This window comes from Coturnix japonica, chromosome 3, assembly GCF_054131305.1.
Source record: "Coturnix japonica strain WE chromosome 3, WE-NBRP24, whole genome shotgun sequence".
NCBI classification, from domain to species: domain Eukaryota; kingdom Metazoa; phylum Chordata; class Aves; order Galliformes; family Phasianidae; genus Coturnix; species Coturnix japonica.
This window is the reverse complement of record NC_140665.1, coordinates 51,839,993-51,852,101: the sequence shown is the minus strand read 5'-3', so window position 1 is coordinate 51,852,101 and position 12,109 is coordinate 51,839,993. Positions and strand designations below refer to the sequence as shown.

Here is a 12,109-nt window from a genome sequence, read left to right as displayed (position 1 = left end):
AAAATAGTCATTCAATGCTTTTAAGATACGGTGGTCATATTTATCTTGAGCCAGCATGCTACAGGGGGGAAGAGGGCTCATTTTAACAAGAAACACAAAGAAGTGACTTGAGGCCAACTAAACATCTGACCAGGAAATTCTGCAGACTGTGAACAACTCATTGTCCTGCTTTGATCTTAAGATAATAATCTGAGTTTGGAAGTGAAATTTCACGCTCTTAGCACATTCAGTAAAAGAAGTTTACCTTTCTGCTTTCACAGTTCTTTGCGGGCAAAATCTTCTCAGTTAGAAACTGGATTTTCTTGAGTTGAATCGAAGTTTCTAAGTCAGGTCTATCAATTTGCACATGGAGTTTACCATTACAAATACAAAAAAAGTGTGAGTCCAGAAGAAAATGATAATTTTGCCTATTTTTCTGTTTAGGCCAAAGAGTCTGCCAACAATTCGCCTACTAAGTCATCCTTGCCCACAGTGCCTGCTGAACAAAATTTGCCTGTTGCTGTCCTTAAACTTAGAATGTTGGATCACACACATCCAGATTGTCTAATTGTTCCCTTTCCTTTTTCTCTTTTGTCCTGTATCCATCTGTTTCATGATCTTTGTGCTAAGAGCAGCCTTTGTGCGCTCCCTGAGATTGTACAGTTTGGTACCATTGGGATTATTGGCCATGACTGAAGATTCAGGAGTGTGGTCAGACAACCACGACCATAATCCTTTGTTTGCACACCTTAGAGATGAGGCTGAAATTGCTTTGAAAAGTTAAACTTCATTTACTGGACCTTCCCCAGCATCCCTGAGTTACGCTGTATTACTCAGAGGCAGGCAACGACACCGTACTGGCAACACTGCTCTGCTCATAGAGGGGTTGTGAACAGTCTATTCTACTGTCAGTAAGTGTAAACAATGGAAAAGAAAATAAAACATTTTTGCAGGCACTCAGCCAAGCTATTAAAACAATGGGGCAGGTATTTTCTTTTCAGTTGCTACCTTGACTGGTTTATTTTTCTTCCATGTCTTGCTCCATTATAATCACCATGATAAATTACTGAACAGTTCAAAAAAACAGACTGCAGAGGACAAAAGATGTCACGTTCTTGTGATATGAGCTGCATGTTCTATCTTGCTGTACTAAATAAATCATAAACATCATTCAATATTTAAACAATATTTCAATATTTACAAAGGGCCAAGAGGAGGTGCCTGCAAAGGGCAGATGTTATGAATGTAAGGTTAAACAAAATGCAACAATTCTTATCACATATCATTTATATTATATATGTCAGAAAGCACAACCTGCACTAAGTCTCCAGTTGTATACAAGAAAAGTCTTCTTTCCAAGTTTTCTGATCTGTTCCTGTTTCCAAAATTTACTTCCTAATTTGATTTATAAGAATTCAGTTTTTTTCTAAGCTTGCTGGGATTCTGTAGATTCCATGTTGCTAATCTTGGAGTGATGGTGAACACTGTTACAATTAAAATTATTGGTGAAACTGCAAAACTAATTCAGCAGGTTGCCCAGGGACAAAGGACTTGCCCAAGGCTTATTGTGATTTATTTTAGAAACACATATGAAATTCATCCCCATTTAATAATTAACACGCAAGCATTTCCAAGCTTTTTTCTCAAGTCTATCAACAAGCCTTTTGATTCCTGTGTGAAAGTTTATTTATGATTGAATTAGTAAATGTGGAAACAGTTTGGTAGATGGAATCAGTTAATTGTAAAGTACGAGTACTTTAAGAAGTCAGCAAGCACTGTGCAAGGCGGACGGGGAAAGAGATGGAGATTAGCAATCTTCTCATGCAAAAAGTATTTTCTTCACCTGCTTTCCATCTACAATATTTCTTTTCCTCATGGCCTTATCTGGTACTGATTGTGCTGTTAGAACCTATGAGAGATATTCTCCTTTCCAGCTGGAGTATTAGTGAGCATTAATACTGAAGCAACTAATTTACAGTCCCAAATTGCTTTTGCCTCAGAGGATCTTAATGCACACTACAAATATTTAAACTAAATATATAGAGAAAAGCAAATGTGCATGTACAATAGCTTTCATATCCATTGAACCAAAGTAGGAGATGTATAAAATTAGCATGATTTTACATAAGTAAAAATTATTTAGTGATATATATCTTGAAGGTGATCAAATCAATGTTGGCTAAGGAAAAACATCTCCACTAGAGCTATAGTGCAGTACTGGAACAAGTTATCCATAGAGGTGGTGGAATCTCCATCATTGAAGATATCAAGACAAAATTGTAACAGGTTTGATGCATCAGTAGCTCTGGTCTGAGCCAGAGGCTGTGCTACAGAACATGTGTGCAACTTCAATCTTTGAAGCATTTCAAGACAGGCTGGATAAAACCCCGGGGCAACCCAGTTTGAGCTCAAAGCCCCCACTTTGACTTGGAGATCTCCTGATAACCTTTCCCTTTCCTATGATGCTGTGACCTCAAGAGTTACTTCCCAGCAGCTACTTCCACAGTTCCGTGAATATTAAATCCAAGCTAACCAGGGAACATATTAATAACATTTTCTATTCCTCACAATTTCCCAGGCATACAAGAGAAGGAAAGAGCAGCTTCTCCTCCTCAAAGATATACAATATTGCCACCTACCTGCACCATCAGCTAGCATCAGACTGTTAGATCCTCTGCAGAGAGTTCTTGCATTTGAGGTAACAAAGAAACTGGCCTGATATCTACACCAGCATCATCAATGGGAAACCACTGAACAGGACTGAGATGTTAGCAGTGAATTTCAGGGCTCTGGAGCCCACCATTAGTATCCAGGCTTTTTTGGTTTGTTTCTTTGTTTGTAGTTTTTCCTGAGATATTTTAATAAGTCCAACCTGGAAAGAATGTTAACTGTCTCTTTTTCTTCTCTTCATTCTCCCACTCCTGCTCCAACGATCCCAGTAGTAACATCGGTAGCACCAAATAGAAGATTTATCACCTTCTCCTTTCATTTTTTATCCGTTTATAACAGAATGGAGTGTTATTTGTTGCTGCTTCCCTTTGTGATAGAAAATTTCACTAGCAATCATATTTTTGGTATATTTAGGGCCACTTTTGGTTATCTTTTGCAGTCAAAAAATAACCTCTTTAAACTCAAGGAAGACCCACTGTTTAAGTTATTCAACAACAGAGGGGTCTTGGGAAAGAAAGCTGAGATTTTCCAGAGGCTCAGAGAACTCCTTAGAAAAGAATGCTGAGACCCAGAATACATTGGGAGACAAGGTCTGCAGAGTATGAGGGAGTTTCCACAAGTAAAAATAACATAGGAAAACTTCCAGTGTTCTGAAAGGAGGATAGACTTCATTCCCTCAGGAGCCATAGCTGGGAAAGCTTTGGAGTCTTCTGAAGTGGACAGGTTAAAGCACAAGATGAATGGAACTGGAATGTGAACATCTGACAGTGTTTAGTCAAAAACCACCATGTGTGCAATCTTGGAACCAAATATTATGAATCCTTTCTTCCGAACAATCTAGGGGTTACATAAACTCCCAAAATAACTGGGAATAGTGCTATGAGGTTACCACGTACCACTGCTGGAACTGTCTCCCAAATGATCAAGTTTAGGATAAGTAAAGACTATCTCCTCTATGCTTTTCTGTATAAATCCAAAGCTGAGTAGGAAGATTAAGTTTTATGACCAATCCTATACCTAAAAAAGATAACAAGAATTCCCTAATCAAATATTGGTATTTGTTTGCGATTTGAAAAGGCAATATTATCTGCTAATTCAGAAAAGAGCAATGTAGGCTGGTGTGAGAGGACTGAGGCCCACCTGCTCCCTGGAAGGGCCAATGGGCCTCAGCAATGGGGCACCATCCCACTGAATCTGAGCATGGTGAGCAGCATCAGGTGTCCATAACAGTGCCCACCAACAGCCCCAAGTGCAGCAAGTCCTGAATCAGGAGGTCCAGCAAGAAGCAGTAGGAGGCAGGGCTGGAAACAAGGTACCCTCCCGAGCAGGGCTAGAGCTGGAGGCTGGAACCCTCGCAGCACATATCAGACAACAATTGAAGGTGCTGGGCTGTGTTGAAATGGGGCTTCTGGTACCATGGGCAGGGAGCCATTCAGGCCTCTAAGAGCCATTCAGGCCAGAGCCATTCAGGCCTCTAAGAGCCCTATCCTCAACCACAGACCTGCTGAAGACCAAAAAGCATTCAGAGGCAATACATTTATGTTTGCCAGCTTTTTTGCAGGTACCTGCAAGTGGCTGCTCTGGAGTTAGGACACAGCTATATGAACCTCTGCTCTGACCAGCAGAGCTGCCTTTATGGTTGGTGGCATTCATCAAAGCTGCCAGCACGAGCAGAATCAACTTTCATTCCCAGGGAGTTCCTAGATCCTAGGAAGATCACTTCAGTCTTTGAGGCAAGGGGCCAGAGCAGGGATGGAGAGAATGGGGGATATGTTTAGACAAAGAGAAGGGATGGAGGCACAACTCAAGCAGATAGTTCCAGAAGTGAGGAAGGCTGGAACAAAACTTCCTAGGGAAGTCCTTGGAGAATGTCAGCATGGAGCTAAATAGGTTGTTTTACACTAGGACACTTGGGCAAACTGGAACGAAAAAAGCACCGAGCCTCAGAGGCAGACTTACCCATCACCTAAAGGATTCTGCTTTCAGAGCGATTCTGCAAGTGTCTTCTCTTTGCCTCCCTTCTCTTGTTATTCCACTGTCGTTACATGAATCACTACGCTGCTGACCCAAGGAGGTTGTTTATACAACATGTACATTCTGGCATTAAGACTTTTGTTGTTTCTAAACAGGTCACACATTTGACGCTTTGGTAACTAAGTATTGATTTTCTTGCAGTAAGCTAACATTGGATACACACATAATAGGGGTGGATTTGTTACGCTACTCATTCCCTTATGTAACAGTACTGACTTCAGAGGGACTATTCATGTTTGAGATGCAGGAACTGATAAGTAATAATACAGAAGTCTAAATATTTATCTGCTCTTGTAACCATTTGTTTAAATAGCCAGATCATAGTGTGAAGAGAGGAAGAATACCAAAACACACACTGACATTTTTTCAGTGACATTTCTACAGAGCATATCGCCATCCTGCAAAGCACTGCATACCTAACCCACGCAGTTCTACATCCATGCTATTTCCAGTGTTAATTCGTTTTCTTTGTACATCATTTTAACTTTAATGCCTTCTCTGCACACAGTTGGCTGATAAATAGAATCATAGAATCGCTCAGGTTGGAAAAGACCTTAGAGATCATTGTGTCCAACCACAACCTAACCATACTACCCTAACTCTAACAACCCTCTGCTAAATCATGTCCTTGAGCACCACATCCAAATGGTTTTTAAACACACTTTGTTATGCTGCTTGCTGTAAAAAAAAAAAAAGGAAAAGAAATAAATGCTTCCTCTCACATGAAGAGGTTATGGCCCATGGTTATGGTTTTTGTGGGGTTTTTGGAAGGTGATGCTACAGCAGTGTCATGCCTCTAAGAATATAAGGTACCACCCCATGAAATATATCTAAGATGAATTATATAAGCCAAAGAACAACATGCTTTCATCACTTTCTTGGAAGCCTCTAGAACATACCACCTCATGTTAACTGAATAGGGCCTTCAAAAAGGAGAGTATGATTTTATTTGCATGCATATCTCAAAACAAAACACAGAATTTATTCTTTGAAGTTCTTCTTCAAAGCATCTTCAAAGGTAGGTCTCCAGTTTGCAAGGAGATATACATGTAAATAAATTCAGATGCAGTGAACTTTTACATTTGCTTCTTTAACATGAAAACTGTTCCTATTAAAACATTCCCCCTTGCATCACTTCATGTCAGTAAGTGTACACTAATGCTACTGCTGCAGTGCTTGCTGGTGTTGCCAAGGAAAAAAACACAAAACCAACGTTGTAACAGAAGAGGGAAAAAAAGCGTTTTCCAAACTGTAAATCATTACCACAATACAAAATTATGCAAAAGCTCAGCTAAATAGAGATAATCCAAAACACGTTTTTCACCCCCTCCTGGTTAATGCGTGGTATCTTTCTTTGATTCCAGGTAACAGTGTTATCTGCAATTGGGTTTTTGGTAATAAATCAAGGCAATACTACCTTTGAATCTTTGCTCTGAACTTATTATTATCTTTTATCAGAAATTAATTATCACTACAAAACTGCTTCCACTATGAGAACATAGAATAAAGTCTGACGCCTTCCCGGTGATGTGCCCCTGTAGGCTCCAATAAACCAGATGTTGAAGAGGAGAACAGATGTTTTAATAACAATTCTAGCGTAATGTGTTGAGCAATGATAACAAAGGTACTTGAAGCAGAACATTACCTGCATACTAAAATTTGTGATCCATTCTTGGTGGAGGCCGGTCACAAGTGGTGTCCCTCAGGGGTCAGTCCTGGGGCTGGTGCTCTTCAGCATCTTCATCAGTGACACAGACGATGACATTGAGTGCACCCTCAGCAAGTTTGCAGATGATACCAAGCTGAGTGGTGCCGTCAATGCATTGGAAGGTAGGAAAGCCATCCAGAGGGACCTGGACGGGCTGGAGAAGTGGGCCCATGTAAACCTAATGAGCTTTGAAAAAGCCAAACGTAGGGTGCTGCACTTGGGTTGGGGCAACCCCAGGTGTTTATACAAACTGGAGTAAGATCTCCTTGAGAGCAGCCCTGCTGAGAGGGACATGGGGGTCCTGGTGGACAACAAGCTGGATACGAGCCAGCAGTGTGTGCTCGCAGCCTGGAAGGTCAACTGTGTTTTGGGCTACATTAAAAAAGAGGTGGCCAGCAGGGAGAGGGAGGTGATTGTCCCCCTCTACTTGGCAACTGTGAGGCTTCATCTGCATCCAGGCCTGGAGCCCCCCGTACAAGAAGGATGTGGAGCTCTTGGAGTGGGTCCAGAGGAGGGCCACTAAGATGATCAGAGGGCTGGAGCACTGCTTCTATGAGGAAAGGTTGAGGGAAATGGGCTTGTTTAGCTTAGAGAAGGCTGCAGGGAGACCTCATTGTGGTCTTCCAGTACTTGAAGGGAGTGTTTAAACAGGAGGGGAAATGCCTGTTTACGAGGGTGGACAGTGATAGGACAAGGGGGAATGGTTTTAAACTGAGACAGGGGAGGTTTAGGTTAGAGATTAGGAGGAAGTTTTTCACTCAGAGGGTGGTGACGCACTGGAACAGGTTGCCCAAGGAGGCTGTGGATGCCCCATCCCTGCAGGCATTCAAGGTGCACACACGGCTGCAACGCTGCTGCCCCCCTGAGCACAGCGGCCGCTACAGCCAGAGCGCAGCACGGGCAGCACGGAGCAGAGCCCCAAGCGCCCCGATAGCATCGTTCCGCTTCCCGTTTGAGCACAGAGCATTCTGGAGCCGGTAGTTCCTCCTCGCCGCCATGAATATAGGCGGGGTTCCCACGATGCCTCGCCGCTTCCGTGTGGGCGGGGTGAGGCCCGGCGGGGCCGGGGCTGTGCGCCGCCCTCAGGGGCTGCAGCGGGGGCGGGTCAGCTGTGGGCGGGGATGGCTCGTAGTGCTGGGGCTGTGTGCTTCGGGGCGGCTGCGGGTTGTGCGGTGCTGGCCTGGGAATAGATGAGTCCCGCCCTGGGCTTTGAGGAGGTGTTTTTCCTTGTGAAGAGCAGCTGCAACATCACAAAGGTGTAGCGGGGCAGCTCCCGGCTGCTGGATCCATCTAACAACGCAGCGAGCTCCAGCAGGGATCCCTCGGCTCTGAAGGAGCTAAAAACACCCGTGGAGGCCCGCCGTGATGTTCCCTGCCTCGTTTGCCTTCCTGCCGGAGGATAAAGATTCCCTCTGCGGGCATTAAAGCAGAGGAAATGGAAGAAAGGAAAATCAAGAGGAGAAGCCCCAAGTCATCCACCGCCCACCCCGCTCAGGTGGCCAACTCCAAGAAGAGCTCCGTGCCGCTCAGCAAAAGCACTGCCTTCTCCAACCCCGCCCCGCAGCCGCCCGTTCAGAAACCAAAGCTCAAACGGTAAGACTTGAAGGCTCCATGGGAACGAGTGCAGGGCAGCCTAAAGGGCCTGTAGGTTGGATGCTGACAATAGCAGGCTGCCCAGGGAGGTTGTGGATGCCCCGTCCTTGGAGGTGTTCAAGGCCAGGTTGGACGGGGCCCTGGGCAACCTGATCTAGTAAAGGTGTATGTTTGGTGGCCCTGCCAGGCAGGGGGGTTGGAACTACATGATCCTTGAGGTCCCTTCCAACCCGGGTCATTCTGTGATGACAGGGAATGAGATTCAGGCTGGTGAAAATAAGCCAAGTGAAAGCAGGAAGTAATGGTATTGTTTAACCGCTTCATTTCTTCAGAGTAATCAAAGAGAAAGCCAAACCTCCAGGAGGAGAAGCAAAAGGGGCACAGGCGGCACCGATCCAGCATTCATTCCTCACAGATGTATCAGATGTCCAGGAAATGGAAAGGGGACTTCTCAGCCTCCTCAATGACTTCCACTCTGGCAAACTTCAAGCGTTCGGTAAGTGCATGAACTGCCTGCGTATAATGGTTGCCTTTATATGATGGTAATGTTTGCAAATAAATGTGCTATGTGGAAAAACTGCTGGTTTAACTTTAATATTAGCCTCTGCTGCATTAAATTGAGTCTAATATAACTTAATAGCTCATAGCAGTAAAAATATACTCTAAAAAAGCTGTTAAGTGCTTTCAGTGGTTACCAGAAATCCAGGACAACATAACAGCAGACAAAGACAGAAACTTCAGTGGTGAAAAAGGAAGAAATAATCTAGAAAGCAAATAAACTTATAAGTTTGAACACCAGATTTACTTTCTGTAAAAAGCTGTTGACTTCACGTTTCCATTTGTTCTTTCAGGTTTCTTTCTCTAACGCTGTCACTTGTCCTCTTAGGAAATGAATGTTCCATAGAGCAAATGGAGCACGTGCGGAGCATGCAGGAGAAACTTGCCCGCCTCAATCTGGAGCTCTATGGGGAGCTGGAAGAACTCCCTGAAGATAAAAGAAAACTGGCCAGTGACTCCAATCTGGATAGGCTGCTGTCAGATGTAAGTACTGAGAAAGCAGCAGACACGGAACTTGGTCACAGAATCACAGAATGACCCGGGTTGGAAGGGACCTCAAGGATCATGAAGCTCTAACCCCCCTGCCTGGCAGGGCCACCAAACATACACCTTTACTAGATCAGGTTGCCCAGGACCCCGTCCAACCTGGCCTTCAACACCTCCAAGGACGGGGCATCCACAACCTCCCTGGGCAGCCTGTTCCAGGGCCTAACCACTCTCCTAGTGAAGAACTTCCCCCTGACATCCAACCTAAATCTTCCCTCTTTCAATTAAAGCCATTTCCCCTTGTCCTACTGTTATCATCCCTTTCAAAGAGTTTACTCCCCTCCTGACTATAGGTTCCCTTCAGGTACTGAAAGGCTGCAATGAGGTCACCCCACAGCCTTCTTTTCTCCAGGCTGAACAAGCCCAGCTCCCTCAGCCTGTCTTTGTAGGGGAGGTCCCTAGACTTAAGCTCAGGAACAGAACAATACTGGAAGGACGGCGATTCCGTGTGTAGGTTATAACCTAAGAAATTTACAGTTGAGGAAAACATAGTTTTGTAAGAAGTCAAGACATAAGCTTTACCTGCTATATTTTCATTAGGGGAAAATATGCTGTTGTGTTCTTCTCCTTGTAGACTACTGCTTGATTTAGAGAGCAGAGCCTTCTGGTACCACTGTGTGATACAGGCGTCTTTAGGGACTGCTTATGGATGAGAGAACCATGATCATTTTCCTGTGGCCCTTCCTCCTATATCTGTGGAAGGCCACACAAGGAACTCAGATCTACATATATTCTATGCTTTCAGTTTCCGCTTTCTATAGTGTGCTTAATTGCTATGATGTAATTCTCATTAACAACTAACTTAATGATTTCATTGTTGAAATTGTTAAAATTCCTTGAGACAAACAAATTTAAATTTCATTTTGGTACTTACTTCTGTTCTTATAGAATTCAGCGTAGGTCTGTTCTGTACAAGAAAGTAATCTATGTCCAGGGAGGTGGTTGAATCGCTATCCCTGGTTGTGTTTAAGAGCCGTTTGGATGTGGTACTTAGGGATATGATTTAGTGTAAGGTTTTTAGAGTTAGAGTTCTAGTTAGGGTGCGGTTGGACTTGATGATCTTCAAGGTCTTTTCTAACCTGGGTAATTCTATGATTCCAGCTCAAACCATTAATGATTCAGGCTGCCCCGGGAGGTTGTGGATGCCCCGTCCTTGGAGGTGTTCAAGACCAGGTTGGACGGGGCCCTGGGCAACCTGATCTAGTAAATGTGTATGTTTGGTGGCCCTGCCAGGCAGGGGGGTTGGAACTACATGATCCTTGAGGTCCCTTCCAACCCGGGTCATTCTGTGATTTCCATCGTTGCTCTAATATATATTTACTTCATTATATTGCATCATCATTGCATCTTAAACACCATTTCTGATCATTTTAACATTTGTATTGCAGCTGGAAGAACTGAATTCATCTATGTATCCTTTTTGTTACATACTTACTGTGCATTATAATTATGTAACTATAAGTTACAGTCTATTTCTTGAGTGCAGTATCTGTGAAAAGCTGTACAAGCGTAGATCTCAAGTACGTTACAGATGAAATGCAGCACCACTCAAGAGTAGTACAATTCATCTGCCATCCCCCCTTCATCTGCCGGCTAAAGCTGGAGGTAAGTGATGCTTAAATCTCAATGAGGAAGATTAAACTAATGGTTGAAAGCTAGCGTAGAACTCAGTAGAATTGAATTAGTCTGTACTGGTGCATGCCTGTTATGGGACTAAGTGTGGCATAGCTTATAGTAATGTTGTTATCTTCTATTGTATCTATATGTGAAAACATTATTCCTTAATGGTGTGCTTCAGCCAAAAACTACATTTAGCAGATGCTCAAGATATTCCAAATAGCACCACGGGCTGAAGAAACAGCTTTCTCAGTTTGGGTTCTCACATAAGCTTTTCTTTGGTTTGTTTGTTTGTTTTTCTTGCCACTGGAATCGGCAGCTTTTAATTATTTATTATTTTACACAAGGAAGAATCAAAGGTGCAAATCCAGGTGTTTACTTTTGCACATTCCTCTGCGTGCTGCATTATGTCAGGACTCGGTCTCGAGAGATTTAAGCAGGCTGCAGTGATGGTACGCTTTATATCATTGCCTTATTTAATAGGAAGACACTGGGGAAACACGGCAGTAAATTTATTCTGCTGCATCGTTCATCTCGTTGCAAATGATGTCTAAGTTCCTTAGCATTTCTCCAAACTCTGTGAAGGTAAATGCTGTCGTTGCCTTTCTGATCAGTTCGTAGACAATCTGCACACTGGCTTTAGTGTGTTTTGTTGACCAGTGCTGCCACTGAGATTTTATTGTTAATAAAGACATTTTAACAGATATATAACATTTTATTTAGAGAAGTTATCTATTCAGCTATGTTAAGAAAGAGTTCTTGCATGGTCTGAATATTTGCAGGGTTTACTTTTTTCCTTACTGTGAATAATTATTGTTAGTTCTGTCGCTAAACGGAACTGGCGTGCATGCTACAAGTACATAGAATTAAGTTCTGTGACATTCAGAAATTCAACAAGATCACTGCTCAATAAATCTGTTATATGGAATTTTGCAGTTGTTCCTTTGTTATAAATGATCTGGTAGAAGCTGGTATCATTCACAGCTGGGGGGGGTGAGGGGGGAAGGCTGTATTAGTATAAAACGACGCTGTCTTTAAGTCCAGGATTTCTATCTTCACTCATCAAACTATGCCTTTGGTTTCAGATTTTTCACATTATTCTTAAATAATACACTGAGATTCTACACTGTACATACTTACAGTATGAAGGTAAAAATCGTTACTCTTCTACTTAAGAGCAAAACATCTGTCCATTGTAGGCAAGCCAACAGTGAATAAAAGATACCAAGTTGGAGAAAATACTTCAGCTGCAAGAGAGGTGAAAATTCCATTAGCTGCAGCTCCACACACAGCACCAACTCTGCACTGTGAAGCTGAAGAGAGGAAGGTTTTTGAACACCAGTGTGCTGTGGCTTTAGCTCCAAATCAGCTGTAAATACTTGTATTTCCTACCTCATCTTACAA

The 12,109-nt window shown here is 43.1% G+C and overlaps 1 protein-coding gene across 1 annotated transcript; it reads left to right on the top strand.

The window, feature by feature from the left end:
- The first annotated feature begins 7,487 nt into the window (after nucleotides 1–7,487).
- CCDC28A (coiled-coil domain containing 28A) lies at nucleotides 7,488–11,633 on the top strand. Its single transcript, XM_015858403.3, has 5 exons — nucleotides 7,488–7,984; nucleotides 8,317–8,480; nucleotides 8,871–9,025; nucleotides 10,477–10,499; nucleotides 10,887–11,633. Exons 1-5 carry the CDS (start codon nucleotides 7,827–7,829, stop codon nucleotides 10,939–10,941), a joined length of 555 nt encoding a protein of 184 aa, XP_015713889.2. The 5' UTR covers nucleotides 7,488–7,826; the 3' UTR covers nucleotides 10,942–11,633.
- The last annotated feature ends 476 nt before the right edge of the window (nucleotides 11,634–12,109 follow it).